The 17,634-nt window shown below is 40.4% G+C and overlaps 1 protein-coding gene across 7 annotated transcripts in view; it reads left to right on the top strand.

The window, feature by feature from the left end:
• The first annotated feature begins 3,956 nt into the window (after window positions 1-3,956).
• The window catches only part of LOC112261530 (DNA (cytosine-5)-methyltransferase 3A), a 66,814-nt gene continuing 53,136 nt past the window's right edge, over window positions 3,957-17,634 (top strand). For 4 of the 7 annotated variants that reach the window (XM_024436940.2, XM_024436937.2, XM_024436939.2 and 1 more), the window contains exons 1-3: window positions 3,957-4,096; window positions 5,591-5,789; window positions 13,316-13,426. In XM_024436940.2, coding sequence (XP_024292708.1) covers window positions 5,706-5,789; window positions 13,316-13,426 — 195 coding nt within the window. In that variant the 5' untranslated portion in view covers window positions 3,957-4,096; window positions 5,591-5,705. Of the gene's footprint in view, window positions 4,097-4,117; window positions 4,504-5,590; window positions 5,790-13,315; window positions 13,427-17,634 lie in introns of those variants that run through there. The other 3 variants (XM_024436942.2, XM_024436941.2, XM_042329848.1) reach the window with 2 other exon arrangements.

Here is a 17,634-nt window from a genome sequence, read left to right as displayed (position 1 = left end):
CCCCCCCCCACACACACACACACACACCTTTCGCCCTCAGAACAGCCTCAATTTGTCAGGGCATGGACTCTACAAGGTGTCGGAAGCATTCCACTGGGATGCTGGCCCATGTTGTGTCAAGTTGGCTGGAAGTCATTTGGGTGGTGGACCATTCTTGATACACACTGCAAACTGTTGAGCATGAAAAAAAACCCAGCAGCGGTGAAGTTCTTGACACACTCAAACCACTGTGCCTGGCATGTAACAGATGTTAATCGTACTCTCCTTGCATTGCGTTTTGTTCAAAGAAATCACCCCAGCCAGTGGTCCCAGTTGGGCATCATTTATTATCTGGAGTTAAATAGGAAACAGCACGTTAGTAGTGCAGTGCTTAATGATGTTATACAAAATATAACGTGTAACTACCTGTGATTAAGTAGGAAATGGCATGCTAGTTGTGTAGGACTTAATGATGTTGATGGCTGTCGATGGTTAAATCTGTAGCATGAAAACAACTGTGTTAGCAGTGAGTTTATGTGACCGTTACATCGGTGCATGCTAGCTAACACAGCAAACATATACCAAAGCACATCCCAGAAAGCCCCCCATCCCTAACAGGTACCATATACCCACACATGTATACATCAGAAATGTACAGCAAACTTGTACACATTGTAAAATATAAATGGAATACAGTATTCAGAACGTGACCAACCCCTTACATCACATTTTCATACTGGGGAGACCTGACTTTCGCGATCTCCCCCTATCTGCAAGAGGGGCCAATAACAACATTGTCATCAGAATTGAACCAACCAATAAGAATGGTTGCACATTAAATACACATTTCTTTAGAGGCCAGTGGAAACATAACCAACTCTGTTACACCTGGCACCTACTACCATACCCCATTCAAAAGCACTTAAATATTTTGTCTTGCCCATTCGCCATCTGAATGGCACACATACACAATCCATGTATCAGTTGTCTCAAGGCTTAAAAATCATTATTTTAACCTGTCTCCCCCCCTTCATCTACACTGATTGAAGTGGATTTAACAGGTGACATTAATAAGGGATTGTAGCCTTCACCTGGATTCACCTGGTCAGTCTATGTCATGGACAGAGAAGGTGTTCCTAATGTTTTGTGCACTCAGTCTACATGTAGGGCAGTGAACAATTGCTTACTTCAGGAGAAAGGACAGATTATTGGGACATAGGGCAAGTCTAGTGTTGGCTAAGAATGTTGAATGACTTAGAGGAGAGAAATAGGAGGCTATTGCTGAAGTGCTAATTTTGACTGAGCATGTTGTTTTTGTGAATTATTGTCTGATTTGGCATAAAGAACAGCTATATAGTAGCTACAGGTTTAGCGACAGAGGTGGACTGGAAAAGGATACCGACTTACTTGAATCAGGAGAATATTAGGTCCAATAAAACACATGTCTTTCTGGTTGATGGAACTTTCTGCTGTTCAGGAATTCCATGTGTCTCTGAAAACAATCACTGACATGCATAACTTCATAACAAATGTTTGGCTTAGCAATCTGAAACAATAAATGGCCAGATAGCGAAGAGTAGGGTTTGGTTCAGTTTGGTTTGTCATGATGTAACATGACAATAACATATGAAGGATAATAATTGGACCAGAATGGTAAAAAGTCAATGATATGGTACCAAACACTGGTTAAGCAATGACCTGTACGGAATTTGTACTTTGAGGACTACATTTTGCATTGATATGATGTGTACAGTACAGACAGCCTATCCTATAAGCTAGGTACAAGGTCTTACCAACCTATTACACTGTGTCGAAAAATAGAAGAACAAAAGAGTTTCTCCTTTGTATCCGTTGTTCTAAATGTGATGTTTTTCATTTGGTTATTCATTTGACATGATGTTATCATTCTGGGTGTTATTCTAGTTTGCTTGTGGAATTGAATCATTGATAATGATTTATCGAAACACATCTCATTCAAGTGAGCACTTGTCTTGCACATCAGTTAGTTGCCTAAATGATTAAGAGGTTATTATATGAAACGGTGACCAATATACTGTAACGTACAGCACAACATTGTAAAATACAAAACATAGAAGTTGTAACTAATACAGATTAAGTCTGAGGGTTTAACATTTTGTTTCCTCTATACAACAATGTATATTCAAGACCTAAAGGAAAATTGAAGTACTGAGATAGAACCTTTGGAAAAGTGAATAATTGTATTCTCTCTTCACTCCGGGTCACAGATAGGAATGCAGTGTTATGATTTGAGTTTGTGCCTAGATGTTCTGTATAAAGTACTGTATAAAGTACAACCCATTCATGCAGATATAAGAATATCAGTCAGCCTTTTAAGTAGGAGTTTTAGTCTCAGTCTGTGACCATGTGGAAAAAGTTTATTTATGTATTGTTGTTCAGGAGGGAAGGTAGTACACTTTTATTCAGCCTTTACATTTGTGCCAAAATGTTTGCAGACTTTGTGTGTCATCATACAGATATATCTACATTCTATATGTTGTTGATGTCCAAATTTTGTCATGATATAATCGAGACCGCCCACATTTACATGGTCTTCCTTAATTAAAATGTAGAATCGTTACAAGTTCTAGAGCTATCAACAGTTCTAGAACCATCAACTGTTCTAGAGCTACCCACCGTTCTAGAGCTACCAAACCGTTCTTGAGCTACCAACCATTCTAGAGCTACCAACAGTTCCAGAGTTATCCACCATTCTAGAGCTATCAACAGTTCTAGAACCACCAACCAACCGTTCTATAGCTACCCAAAATTCCTGAGCTACCAAGAGTTCTTAAGCTACCAAGAGTTCTAGAGTGATCTCCTTCTAGCCAACAGAGGCAATAGACAGGTACATACAGCACTTTGTGATCATGTTTTTTTGCATAGAGAAAATGTGCAAGATGACGAACCACAAGCTTCCCTAAATGTTATTTATCTATCTCTGTGTTATGTACTGTTATGCTTCTGGTATGCATTTGTTTCTCATGTTCATTTTTAAAACATGGTTTTATGTCACATGACCACTGTCTTTTGTAAATAAAATGAATAAATTGTGAAATATATTAAAAGATTGAAACGCTTGATATGCTTTGAAATGGGATGCCTGTACTTGAGTGCTATGTCTCAGGTAATGTGTGTATGCGTGTGCATGTATGCATGCGTGGGAGTGTTTGTGTGCTTGTGTGTTGTATGTGCATATGTGTCTGTCTATCTGTGCAAGGGGGTCAGTGAGAGCAGTCCCAGCTCCTGTTCTCCTCTCTCTCTGCTGTGGGTTGTGTCATCATTCTGCTGTCCTTCACTGAACCAGACCATGAGAATTAGAGAAAGTCAGTCTACTCTACAGACGTGTGGTGTGATGTGAGGAGCTCCTGGCTCCAGCCATGCTTCTAGCTCACTGAACCACATCCACCTGCTCTCTCTGTCTCTCTCTCTGTCTCTCTCTCTGTCTCTCTCTCTCTCTGTCACTCTCTCTCTCTCTCTCTCTCTCTCTCTCTCTCTTTCTCTCTCTCTCTCCAGTCTCTTCCTCCCTCCTAAAGAGCTGTCTGCTCCTCCCCTGGGTTTTGTTCTGTTTGTGCTTGTAAGAGCCTCAGCCACTATACTATGTGTCTGACACTGACATAGCCTACTGACTCCTTCTGAAGCAACAGACATACAGTATGTCCCCGTCTAGTGGGCATGTATGGAAATAATAATATATGATAAGTATGAAGAATTGCAATTACTATATCTGTTTAATCAATCCACTAAACTGGTCATTTAGGTCAAATCACTCTGGACAAAATGAAGACGGTCATTATTTGTTATTGGGTTTTATTTATTGGGATATTGGTCTTGAGTATTTGGCACAGATTTTGAAACAATGTAAGCATATATTTTATAAAGATATTAATTAGCCCAATGGCAGTAGAGCAGCAGCCGTTACCCCACTACCTTTAGGACCTGGTGGAGACACGATCAGTCCGTTGGCCCCTGCAGTGTGAGCGGAGCATCTGGCGGAGTGCTGGCCGGCTGGGGAGGTGGAGGACGGGGAGAGAAGAAGAAGGAGTATCCGGGAGCAAGAGAAAACAAAAAGGGTCAGGCCTGGGACTTGGCAAAACGGGTAATAAACACCGTGACATAGCCCGTTATCACCAAACCCTCTGTAGGGGTAGCCTAACCTTTATCGGAACAGACACAGTCATGAGAGCCCTGAGAACGGAAGGCAGATTGGCTGCACTCGATTGTGCTGAAGGGAAACAGATAGCCGTTTTGTGCTTTTGCAGATGTGGAGACTGACGATTAGACATTGTGATATGCACTTGAACTTGATGACGGCGTATTTGTAGACACAGAACGGCGATTGTTGCTACAGAATACCGGCCCGTCTGAACATAACGGGGTTTTATCCTTCAAATGGTTGTGGCCTATAAATGGGATAGGCTACAGTCCACCGGTTTACAGATGATGATTTCCCCTGCAAATACGTGTAAAACTTTGTAATTTAGCCTTGACGAGTGACAAATGCAGGTGACCGCCAACCATGTGTGCACTGATAAAGTATTTAATTCAATCATAATTGTTAGAATGTATCAGATTTGTGTTTTGTGCTGACAATGGAACAGTAGGCCGTAACACTGAATCCACACTCATTTTGTATATTTAAAAAAGTAACACGTTTTGTGGACGCAATGTCATTATCCGCAAATTGTGTGTCTGTTCACGAAAAAAATCGAACCGTGCATTTACACGTTAACAACACTGATACATTTACCAATATGTTAAAATGCCTATTGACTATCGCTCCAGTCTGTTCTAAATGTTGCATTCGCGCTACATTTGTACCAATGTGTCAGAAAGTCTGCCTGTGTGTGTGCGTGGGTGAAAGTGTATCTTGAGCACTTTAAACACCGGCGGTTATCGGTGGTGTAGGACTAGCTAGTTAAAATGGGGGCAATGACCAAAACACCAAGGACGTTTAGCCTATAACAAGACTAGGCCTATATCACAAGCCTTCTGGAGAAATGACTGAAAAGTGTTACTTTTACAATCAACATTAGTACTGTAAATATAGGCTCTAAAGTGCGCATTTGAGGCTTTTGATCTCAATTAGGTAAAGAGGTTGTAGGCTATGGTGGGCTAGTCTAGGCCTTGCCTGCAGTCTGTGCAAAGCACTAAGTCTAGTTTGAAAAGACGGGCTATAATGAAAATCTAATATGCATATAGACTGTAATATGCATATTGCATATACTGCATATCATTTGTTTTCAATAAGACCATAGGCCCTACACACGTGTTATACTGTGTGTGTAAGAGAAACTGGAGAAACTAGAGCAAACGGACACTTCTCAGCATCCTAGACTAAATGTAAAGACATGGATCATTTGTCCCTAATAGGCCCTACTGTTGCCTAATCAGATCACTGCAGTTAGTAGGGAGACTGTTATTGATTGAATCCATTGCGTAGGCTAGAATAATGTTCAACTTAATACAAAAACTAAAGAAGAATAATAACGTTACAATATTAAAATAATAAATACTTATGTTTTTGTCCTTATTTTATGTATTGCCAGTTTTTCAGCATGAATGATTCAATTTGTTGTTCTTCATATTGCAGGGGAGGATCATCGATCACCATTTTTTTTTTTGTTCCATTTATTTTATTCATCCAATTTTGAAGCTTCTTCTGATTTCCGTTAAGAATATCATCCACACGATTTGCACTCTTAGCGATGCCGTCCAACACTGTTGCCACCGCCAACACCGCTGTGTTCAAAAACTCTGACTACACCTGTGATGCACCTGGGAACAGAATGGTAAGAAACAAACAGCCGTGTGATGCAAATTCGACTGCCGTTAAAGCACTATTGTGTGCTATTACGTTATAACAGTGTGTATTACAAATGTATTATAACATGTCATCAGAGATCAGAGGTCTTATCATGGACTTTTTTTTTGTTGCATCATTAACCTGAACCACTGTGTAATTGATTCTATTCATTTATTGGGGAAATAAATGGAATTACAACCCAGAGGATAACACATTAAAGCAATTCTCTTGCTTCCAACATGGTCCCAGATGGAATACATGTCATTTCCATATTATTTCCACTTCATTTCCATATCGAGAATAGACATACCACAAAATACACCCAGCAGATTTTGCCATTGTAGGTAAGGCTTCATATAGTTCAATGAATCGATACGCTGTACAGTTGTACTACACACATCATAAAATGTCACGCTGGATCACTGTGAGTCAGCCACCCATGATCTCTCGTCAACAGAATACGTAACATAAGTGGCATCTGACCAAATTACTCAAGATTTTAGTTCTGGGTTAACCATGATTAACCACCCATTACCCACATTAACAACAGTGACAACTGGGGATGTGAAAGGGCTTTATAAATACATTTGATCGATTGCCCCCCTCCCTGATGGGACTCAATCCCATCAGTGTAGGTCATGCTTTGGTGATATTACGGGTATATTTATCAATAATCACCACTTTAGCTCAGACCAAACCCATAGATATTGGTGACCCGTGTCTATCGTCATCTGTCTAATGTATGTTGTAATGTCCTCTACCTAGGGTTAACCAGCTTCTAGGGAAATCAATGAAGAGACACTCCTAAATGCTGGACGCTTATTAGTCAATATAACCAATTAGCAATATCACCAATATCAGTTGGAGCGCAGAGAATTGAGCCGTAGATAATAGCCTATTAGTTTCCAGTCACCACTGTCTATATGTCATCTAATATATGTGGTTAACCAAGTTCTATAAAATCAATAAGGAGACACTATAGGACCCCTAGTGATGAAAATATGAAACGTCTGTAACATGATCGCATAGGCCTACTGTACACAGTAGTTAAAGCATCCTTAACCACCCCCCATGGTAGCTTTCTGTATTATGTGCTGATTGTGCCTGTTAGAAAGATGCCACTGGTTTGCTAGTGTGACGTGGGGCGTTGGCTGTTGTATGATGAGCCTGCCAGCCAACTGCTGTGTTATACTGGGGCATTTCCTCTCTTCCTCTCTCCTCTACGACACTCTCCTCCCATCACACTGCCTGCCCAATGTATTCTTGTTGCTAAGCAACAGCCATTGCCTTAAATAAACTGACTTCCGACTGAAAATAGTGCCAGAGATAACGAATAGTGCCAGAGTATGTTATAGGGTTCACACAAGGCAATAACAAATAGTCATTGTATTTTATGCTCTGTAGTGCTTTTTGAATTGCCATTTTTACATATTTTAGTCATGTGTTGTAATGGTGTGTTGTGTTTCATTGAACATTTTCAGGATTTTGTCAACACAACACGAGACTACATGCCCATGGAATCAGACAGTGAGGCATCATTTAGGGCTGCATACAGACATTCCCTATTCTAGAATTACGCCCTTGCGATTACCTTCTTTCCACGCTTGGTGATTTTTGCCATTTTGTGACAAGGGGGTTGGTGACAGCTAATCCCTTATAGAATGGCAATAGGAGTGCATGCAGTGCCAATACTCCTTTGGTGGAGGCAGGCTTAACCAGGCACTAGGTCTGTGTCCCAAATGGCACCCCTATTCCCTCTATAGTGTACTACTTTTGACTAGGGTCCATAGGGAACTGTGTAGGGAATAAGATGCATTTGGGACGCAACCCAAGATAGGAGGAGGAGGGAAATCACTGCTGGAGAAATAAACAACAATGAAAATGCAAAATCACAATTTTATGAATCTAATGTCAAATTAGAGGATTATGTGAATGATTTGAAATATTGTATATGAATCCAGGTCTCGCCCAAGTCATATTAAACAAAACAAGGTTTTCAGGTCAGTCGATTTCCATGTACTAGATACTAGATTTACTACAAATAATGTGACTAGATAATGTGGCTGCCTTTTTGTTGTTGACTGTGGTCCATCCCCTTTAAAAAGCCACGGCTGTTTTTCATCACCTGCTCCCAGTAGCTCCCACCTCGTAATGCCGATAGCTGGTTGCTAAGCAGGATTTGGTCTACTTCAATGAATTGTTCAAGCTTGTCTCCCTTCTTTCCCCAAACAACACACCCACTAAGACACTCAGTGAGTTAATATTGAGGACCTGGGTCTGTATTTACAAAAAGAGTCTCAGTCAGAGTAGGAGTGCTGATCTAGGATCAGGTCCCGTGGTCCATATCAACTGATCAGCACTCTGAGATGATTTATACAAGCCCAGATCAACCCCAGGGGTGCTGGGTGAGGGTGGATATAGGGCCTTTTCTTAGGGGGAAGACACAGTTGTATTCATCAAAGGAAATGTGCAGGAGGGGGTCCACACCAGGGCTGTGACGGTCATAAAATTTAGTCAGACGGTGATTGTCAAGCAAATAACTGTCGGTCTCACGGTAATTGACCGTTAATTAACACAAACACATTTAGCATCTCCTGGCTTCCACACATAGAATTACAAGCCATTTAAAAAGGTCTTAATAAATCCATGTAATTTAACCTACACCTTCACAATAAATCCATTATTTATTTTAGACAGGTCTAAAGAAACATGATATGAAGAAAATGTTGTCTATTTCAGAAGAAAATAATAGCATATTCTGATACTCTGAGTTGTCCTTATGTTAGGGTCCTGATGTGCCTATGTCAAATGGCTGTGGGCTACACTAGTTCATTTAGCAGATAAGATTTGCTCATAATTCTGTGGCATTATTTTACATTATTTTATAGTATGAAGAATACAACGGAACAAAGCTGAATAAAATATAAATATTTTCTCCTAACGATTTGAGGGAGTGCCCACATGCGGCTATTCTGTGTTGAGCGGTTAACAAAGAAATAGGTATTCCTATATGCTTAATTTAGAGTTACTAATGTAACTTTAATTGTTCTACAAGGCTTGGGCTATATGTTTTGATTTTTAATACTTTGTAAGGCTGCATGATGAGAGACTAATGATGATTTGAAAAAAGTTGCTTGAAAGGCATGAGCTCTGCTTTGTTTTTTTTTGCGCAGGCTGTACACACTACATCGGTCACTCATTCACAATTTGACAAACACTTGATAATGCCTTGAATTCCACGGCCGCATCCCCTTTGTGCCCTTAAAGAAACCCTAAATAAATCCATGCCTTTAGGGCCTGGAGTGCTGCGTTGTGCTCTTCTCCCTGAGTGTGCTGCGCAATCCAAACCGTCTCTCACTCACACGGCTCTCCGTCACGTGATCAGGTCTTTCTCACAGGCTACAAGTGAAGACAGACACATCAGGGACGCAACTGCTTGCATCCTTATCCACTTCCGAGGTGCATATTGAAGATATTGGATGAACTGTCCACATTTACTTTTCGTCAGCCAACAAGATGAGTAGGCCAGGCGAACAGCAAAAGCATGAGCCTATATCTACTATCCCCGTAGTAGAAAAGTCAAACCTCTTATATTCTGTGCCAGAAATAAATATTCCACACAGTCTGGGACAGTTGTGGGATGCGATAGATCACAAATTATTACAACCACTAGCATCAACATTTTTTTTAATGCAATGTGGCTAACGCAACAGATCAGAACGTTTACCTCAAAATGTTGATTAACTATTAGGCTATGTCTCCACATTACAAGCTCAGCAATGCACACGTTAGTAGGCTATAAGCACAAATGTTCCATTAGAAGTAAAACACCATTCTATAAAGTGACCACAAATGCGATTATGCATGTAATGCTTTTATTAAAAAGGTGCATTTTTATGGTGAAAATTATCTTACCCAATCTTGGAATTCACACACTACTTATAGGCTTTCCACCCTTTATGAATCGGATTATTGTGCTTAATTTTAGGCCATTATTAGGCTAATATTGTAACCCATCAGACTATTCTTGATAGAATATTATCTTTACATATACTAACTAATATACAGTTGAAGTCTTGTCGGTTAGGACATCTACTTTGTGCATGACACAAGTAATTTTTCCAACAATTGTTTCCAGACATATTATTTCACTTATAACTCACTGTATCACAATTCCAGTGGGTCAGAAGTTTACATATTCTAAGTTGACTGTGCCTTTAAACATCTTGGAAAATTCCAGAAAATTATGTCATGGCTTTAGAAGCTTCTGATAGGCTAATTGACATAATTTGAGTCAATTGGAGGTGTACCTGTGGATGTATTTCAAGGCCTACCTTCAAACTCAGTGCCTCTTTGCTTGACATCATGGGAAAATCAAAAGAAGTCAGCCAAGACCTCAGAAAAGAAATTGTAGACCTCTACAAGTCTGGTTCATCCTTGGGAGCAATTTCCAAACACCTGAAGGTACCACGTTCATCTGTACAAACAATAGTACGCAATTATAAACACCATGGCACCACGTAGCCGTCATACCGCTCAGGAAGGAGACGCGTTCTGATGAACATACTTTGATGCGAAAAGTGCAAATCAATCCCAGAACAACAGCAAAGGACCTTGTGAAGATGCTGGAGGAAACAGGTACAAAGTATCTATATTCACAGTAAAAACAAGTCCTATATCGACATAACCTGAAAGGCTGCTCAGCAAGGAAGAAGCCACTGCTCCAAAACCGCCATAAAAAGGCCAGACTACAGTTTGCAACTGCACATGGGGACAAAGATCGTACGTTTTGGAGAAATTTCCTCTGGTCTGATGAAACAAAATATAACTTTTCGGCCATATTGACCATCGTTATGTTTGAAGGATAAAGGGGGAGACTTGCAAGCCGAAGAACACCATCCTAACCTTGAAGCACGGGGGTGGCAGCATCATGTTGTGGGGGTGCTTTGCTGCAGGAGGGACTGGTGCACTTTCCAAAACAGATGACATCATGAGGAAAGAAAATTATGTGGATATATTGAAGCAACATCTCAAGACATCAGTCAGGAAGTTAAAGCTTGGTCGCAAATGGGTCTTCCAAATGAACAACGACCCCAAGCATACTTCCAAAGTTGTGGCAAAATGGCTTAAGGAGAACAAAGTCATGGTATTGGAGTGGCCATCACAATGCCCTGACCTCAATCCTATAGAAAATATGTGGGCAGAACTGAAAAAGCGTGTGCGAGCAAGGAGGCCTACAAACCTGACTCAGTTACAAGAGCTCTGTCCGGAAGAATGGGCCAAAATTCACCCAACTTATTGTGGGAAGCTTGTGGAAGGCTACCCAAAATGTTTGACCCAAGTTAAACAATTAAAAGGCAATGCTACCAAGTACTAATTGAGTGTATGTAAACTTCTGACGCACTGGGAATGTGATGAAAGAAATTCAAGCTGAAATAAATAATGATCTCTACTATTATTCTGACATTTTACGTTCTTAAAATAAAGTGGTGATCCTAACTGAACTAAGACAGGGATTTTTTTACTAGGATTAAATGTCAGGAAATGTGAAAAACTGAGTTTAAATGTATTTGGCTAAGGAGTATGTAAACTTCCGACTTCAACTGTATGTGTGACATTTGTTTTGATTTAGAATGTACAGTTATCATGCACCTGTCTCGAAACAGGGACAGTGGGAAAAAATACACATCATCTATCCACTTGAATAGTGAATGGAGGACAGTTTTCCCGTGGATAATTTTCATGCCAGCCATAGGCTATACTCCGGTTGTAAATATAAGCAATGTGCTTAATATTAGGAAAGTTGAGAAATAACTATAGTAGGCCTAGCCTATAGAAAGCTGATGGGATCCTCCTCTTTCTATTAGCGGCCATCACTCTGTTTTCTCCCGCATAGCCTATAAAAATGTTGAGCAACGTGAGATCATTGATTCGATTTTCGAATATATTTGCATTGATGTCAGAGTGATTAGAGGGACAATAGAGTGCTGAGTACCAGACATTTACCACGTTTGGTAGGCTACTAACAACCATCAGCAGCATCAGAGCTTGGAGAAGCCTAATTACCGTGACTAAACGGTCACGTGGAATTTGACTGCCTTCATTACTCGTGACCACCAGTGTGGCGGTAATACGGTCACTGCAACAGCCCTAGTCCACACACACACACACACACACACACACACACACACACACACACACACACACACACACACACACACACACACACACACACACACACACACACACACACACACACACACACACACTCCCACAGTGTCTTTGTAACAGTGTCATTAGGGAATGTATCTCAGTGAGGTCAGGCTCTGTGGTAGTAGCTAAAGCTATAGCTCTCACTTCACCCAGACTCAAAGGGACATGTCATTCAAATCCCATCTGTCCCATTGTCTCTCTTCATCCTAAAGAAGCACAGGATAGAGACCTATTGAGAGAGAGAGTCCCTAAACTGTTCAAGAGTTGTAATGTATACTGCATACTGAACAGGGTTGAGGTCAATTCCATTTAAATTCCAGTCAATTCAGACAGTAAACTACATTCCAATTCCACATTTTTGTCATTACAAAACAATTAAGTGAATTGGAATTGGAATGAGAACTTCAGTGTACTTCCTGAATTGAAATGGAATTGACCCCAACCCTGTACAGTATACAGTTGCACTATAATTAGAATCACATTACACATTGCCTCTCAATCCTATGGGTGATGCTTACTATGCATTTCGTTTTAACTGGGTACTTGTGATTCTAATCTGTTAATGTGCATTTGTTAAGAGTTGGAATATATACTGTTTACATAAGAGCTAATCAGTAAATTCAGGGTACATTTTTAGGGTCAAAGTAGACACATTCAATAAGCTAGTTGAAAGTAGTTAGATAGCTAGTTAAATGATGTCACATTTTTTTGTATGGTTGGTTTGTGATTCTACCTGACTCTACTGTGATTCTATGAGATTCTACCTGATTCTACTGTGATTATATTGTGATTCTACCGGATGTTACCGTGATTCTATGTGATTCTACTGTAATTGTATCTGATTATACATGACTCTTCTGTGATTCTACCTGATTCTACTGTATTTCTATTGTGATTCTACCTGATTCTACTGTGATTCTATTGTGATCCTACCTGATTCTACTGTGATTCTATTGTGATTCTACCTGATTCTACTGTGATTCTACCTGATGTTACTGTGATTCTACGTGATTCTACTGTAATTGTATCTGATTATACCTGACTCTTCTGTGATTCAATCTGATTCTTCTGTAATTCCATTTGATTCTGTAATTATTCCTGATTCTACTGTCCTTTTATTTGACCCTACTTTGATTCTACCTGATTTTGCTTAGATTTCCTCTGATTCTACTGTGACGCTCCCTGATTCTACTGTGATTCAACCTGATTCTTCATACGAGGATGAAAACGTTGTGTTGTGTGTTTTCTTTTGACAGAGCGAGATGGATAATATTGTGTTGTGTGGTTGTCGTTTGACAGAGCGAGAGCACGAGACTGGACAAGGAGCCGGCACCAGAGGAGAAGCCAGCTAAAAGCAACACCAGCTGTAAAGTGGTCAGGCCTGCTGGGAGGAAACGCAAGTCGATACCTGTGAGTAGATCATCTGTGATAATATCTTTATTGGGCTTTTCCATTTCTTTCATAACCATCAATGGAGAAACATCGTGCGGACCTGAAGACTACACATGTCGTAGGTTTATTGTAAAACAAGCTAAATTTACAATTTGGTTATTTAAAATGATCCCAGATATGTTTGTAAACAACAGTTCAAGTTTCAAGTTCATTTGCCATATGCCATCGGTCCTATAGCATACACTATGTGTTTACAGTCATTGCAAAGGGATCTCTTATGAAACTCCATCACGCAAAGTGACATTGTGCCTCAGTGTTTTCACAGCTGTGAGATGCTTGGATAGCAGTCATAGGGGAAATCACTGTGCCAGAAAATAGGCATTTGAAATGATTTCACAATTCGAATAATATCATTACATTATTTCAGATATCTGGATAGTCGAAAAACATGTTTTTCTGTAACTTTGTTTAAACTTGTCACTTGTTCGCTGCGCACCCTGTGCAGCTCGGCGGCAGGGCGGGGGGTGGGCAGGGGTCGGTGTGGCGGACTAAACTCCACTCCATGTTGAAGGAAGTTTATGATGAGACCAGGCTTTGTGGAATCTAGCTTTGACTACATTGATTTGTCCAAGGTCAATACTTTAAAATAAAAAAATAAAAATATATATATATATGCGAAACGCCCACCTAGTACCTATGTTTGTCCTCTGTCGTTGCGTGCCTATCTTTGTTTGCTGAAATCCATACTTTTTTCTAAACATTAATCAAACACAATCACCGACTGTTTCCTTATTGAGATTCAATGGGCACATGCGCATTTGGGCTGAGTTGCCATCTCAGAGCAACAGCAATGAGCAAACATTGTCGGAGATAGATTCTACAAAGCCTGGTCTCAGCTCCACAGCGCTGGTGAAGTTCATCATAAATGGACCCTGGTTCGATCACAACCGGCCGTGATTGGGAGTCCCATAGGGCGGCGCACAATTGGCCCAGCGTCGTCTGGGTTAGGGTTTGCCCCGGGGAAGGCCGCCATTGTAAATAAGTTAAATAAAATAAAAAATTAAGTATATGTGGCCAAGATTGATTTCGGCATAATTTTGTTGTTCTTGGTGTTATGGTAGTTAACACCATGATTGGGCTGAGTTTCCTGATATTCCATGTCTGTCTTGTCTATGACCTCTGTGACCTTTGGCAGGGGGGCAGTTGTAGATCACTGGGTTGTGTTTCGTAACACCCCTGTGCTGACAGAAAGTGTAATGTTACATTTCTCACACACACTGTCTCTCACTCTCTCTCTCTCTCTCTCACTCGCTCTCTCTTCCTTGTTGTTGTTAAATGCTATCTCTTTTTCAAATGTCAGTGAGAAATCAGTGGAATTTGATTTCAGAACACCTTTCTGAAAATAGCTTGACAAATAGCAGTGGACATGTTTTTTTGTTCTACTCTGCATCACAGTATAATTAAGATTGGTTGCTCGAAGGAGACTAAGGAAGCAGTCATTAGTCATTAATAAGCAGTCATTAGTCTGATATAATCAAAACATTTTTCACAACATCTTCCATTTTAATGTTTTACAATCTAAAGTCTCCGATCTCATGTATTATTGTATTCTTTAATGGTTTATTCAGATCCCCATGAGCTTTTTCCGAAGCAGCAGCTATTCTTCCTGGGGTTCACACAAAAACATAAAACATGACAAGTAACAAAACACTAATGGACAAGAACAGTCACACAAATGTAAAATACAACGACATACAAATATAACTATAAAGTAATGTGTGTGGAGCTTGTGGGGCCAGTCACTTCGCGGCTTAGCCGTTGTTGCTCCTAGATGTTTCCACTTAGCTCTAGCAGGGCAGAAATTAGACGAACTGACTTGCTGGAAAGGTGGCATCCTATGACGGTGCCACGTTGAAAGTTACTGAGCTCTTCAGTAAGGCCATTCTACTGCCAATGTTTGTCTATGGGGATTGCATGGCTGTGTTCTCAATTTTATACACCTGTCAGCAACGGGTGTGGCTGAAATAGCCGAATCCACTAATTTGAAGGGGTGTCCACATACGTTTGTATATACACTACCGTTCAAAACTTTGGGGTCACATAGAAATGTCCTTGTTTTTGAAAGAAAATAACATCAAATTGATCAGAAATACAGTGTAGACATTGTTAATGTTGTAAATGACTTTTGTTGCTGGAATCGGCTGATTTTTAATGGAATATCTACATAGGTGAACTGAGGCCCATTATCAGCAACCATCACTCCTGTGTTCCAATGGCACCTTGTGTTAGCTAATCCAAATTTATCATTTTAAAAGGCTAATTAATCATTAGAAAACCCTTTTGCAATTATGTTAGCACAGCTGAAAACGGTTGTACTGATTAAAGAAGCAATAAAACTGGCCTTCTTTAGACTAGTTGAATATCTGTTTTGTGGGTTCGATTACAGGATCAAAATGGCCAGAAACAAAGAACGTTCTTCAGAAACTCGTCATTCTATTCCTGTTCTGAGAAATGAAGGCTATTCCATGCTTCACAGAACAGCACAAACTGTCTCTAACCAGAATAGAAAGAGGAGTGGGAGGCCCCGGTGCACAACTGTCCTTATTGCTATTAGCCCATAGAAAAGCATTGAATAACAGATTCATACTTGGAAAAACAGATCAGGAAACTATAGAACCATTTTTTTAGACATATTTAACCTATTTTTATTAGGCACTAAACGTCTTCCATACTGTATATACAGTACTTCCATTCATTTTTTAAAATGGTACCGGGCTACGTTCAGGCGAGTCTTGTGACGCTTGTGGCCGTCCTAGAGCAAAACAACTACACATACATGTTCGTATCCATTCGGATGCTACAGACGTTATCGTGAGAAGGCCGATTTTCGGGATGTCTTATGGTCTGACAAACACTGCTGTGGCTCTGCCAACTTTCAACGCAGATGTGGAAGGTCGATATCGGCGGATGCGGTGTATTGAGAGGCAGCCTATGCAAAAAGCCATGGCCTGTTCACCCCGCAATCATCCAGAAGACGGGGTCAGTACAGGTGCATCAAAGCTGCGACTGAGAGACTGAAAAAGAGCTTCTTTCTCAAGGAACAAACTGTTAAATAGCCATCACTCGCCGGCTACCACCCGGTTACTCAACCCTACACTTTAGAGGCTGCTGCCCTATACACATATACATATAATTACTGGCCACTGTAATAATGTTTACATATTGCTTTACTAATTTAATATGAAAAATACTATATTCTATTCTACTGTATTTTAGGCAATGCCACTCCGACATTGCTCGTCCTAATATTTATATATTTCTTAATTCCATTCTTTTATTGTCTATTGTTGCTAGATACTACTTCACTGTTGGAAGTAGTATTTCGCTACACCCGCAATAACATCTGCTAAATATGCGTATGTGTATATGTGACCAATAATATTGGATTTGATTTGAGGGGACTAAAAAGATTTGGCATGGGCCCTCAGATCCTCAAAAAGTGATACAGCTGCACCATTGAGAACATCTTGACTGGCTGCATCACCGCATGATATGACAAATGCTTGGCATCCAACCGCAAGCCGCTTCAGAGGGTAGTGTGTATGGCCTAGTACATCACTGGAATAATGGCGCCGAAGGAGATGGCTGCCGTTTTACGATTCTGTAACCAATTGTGCTATAGTGGTTTTTTTTGCGTTATTTGTAACTTATTTTGTACATAATGTTTCTGCCACTGTGGCTTATGACCAAAAAGAGCTTCTTGATATCACATTCCCAGTGGGTCAGAAGTTTACATACACTCAATTAGCATTTGATAACATTGCCCTTAAATTGTTTAACGTGGGTCAAACGTTTCGAGTAGCCTTCCACAAGCTTCCCACAATAAGTTGGGTGAATTTTGGCCCATTCTTCCGGACAGAGCTCTTGTAACGGAGTCAGGTTTGTAGGCCTCCTTGCTCGCACACGCTTTTTCAGTTCTGTCCACATATTTTCTATAGGATTGAGGTCAGGGCTTTGTGATGGCCATCCACGACCTCTATACCAGGCAGTGGCAGAGGAAGGCCCTAAAAATTGTCATGGACTCCAGCCACCCAAGTCATAGACTGTTCTCTCTGCTACTGCATGGCAAGCGGTACCAGAGCGCCACATCTAGGTCCAAAAAGCTTTTTAACAGCTTCTATCCCCAAGCCATAAGACTCCTGAACATCTAATCAAAGGGCTTCCCA

This window comes from Oncorhynchus tshawytscha, linkage group LG11, assembly GCF_018296145.1.
Source record: "Oncorhynchus tshawytscha isolate Ot180627B linkage group LG11, Otsh_v2.0, whole genome shotgun sequence".
Lineage (NCBI taxonomy): Eukaryota > Metazoa > Chordata > Actinopteri > Salmoniformes > Salmonidae > Oncorhynchus > Oncorhynchus tshawytscha.
The sequence above is the reverse complement of the archived record's forward strand: the minus strand, read 5'-3'. Positions and strand labels throughout refer to the sequence as shown.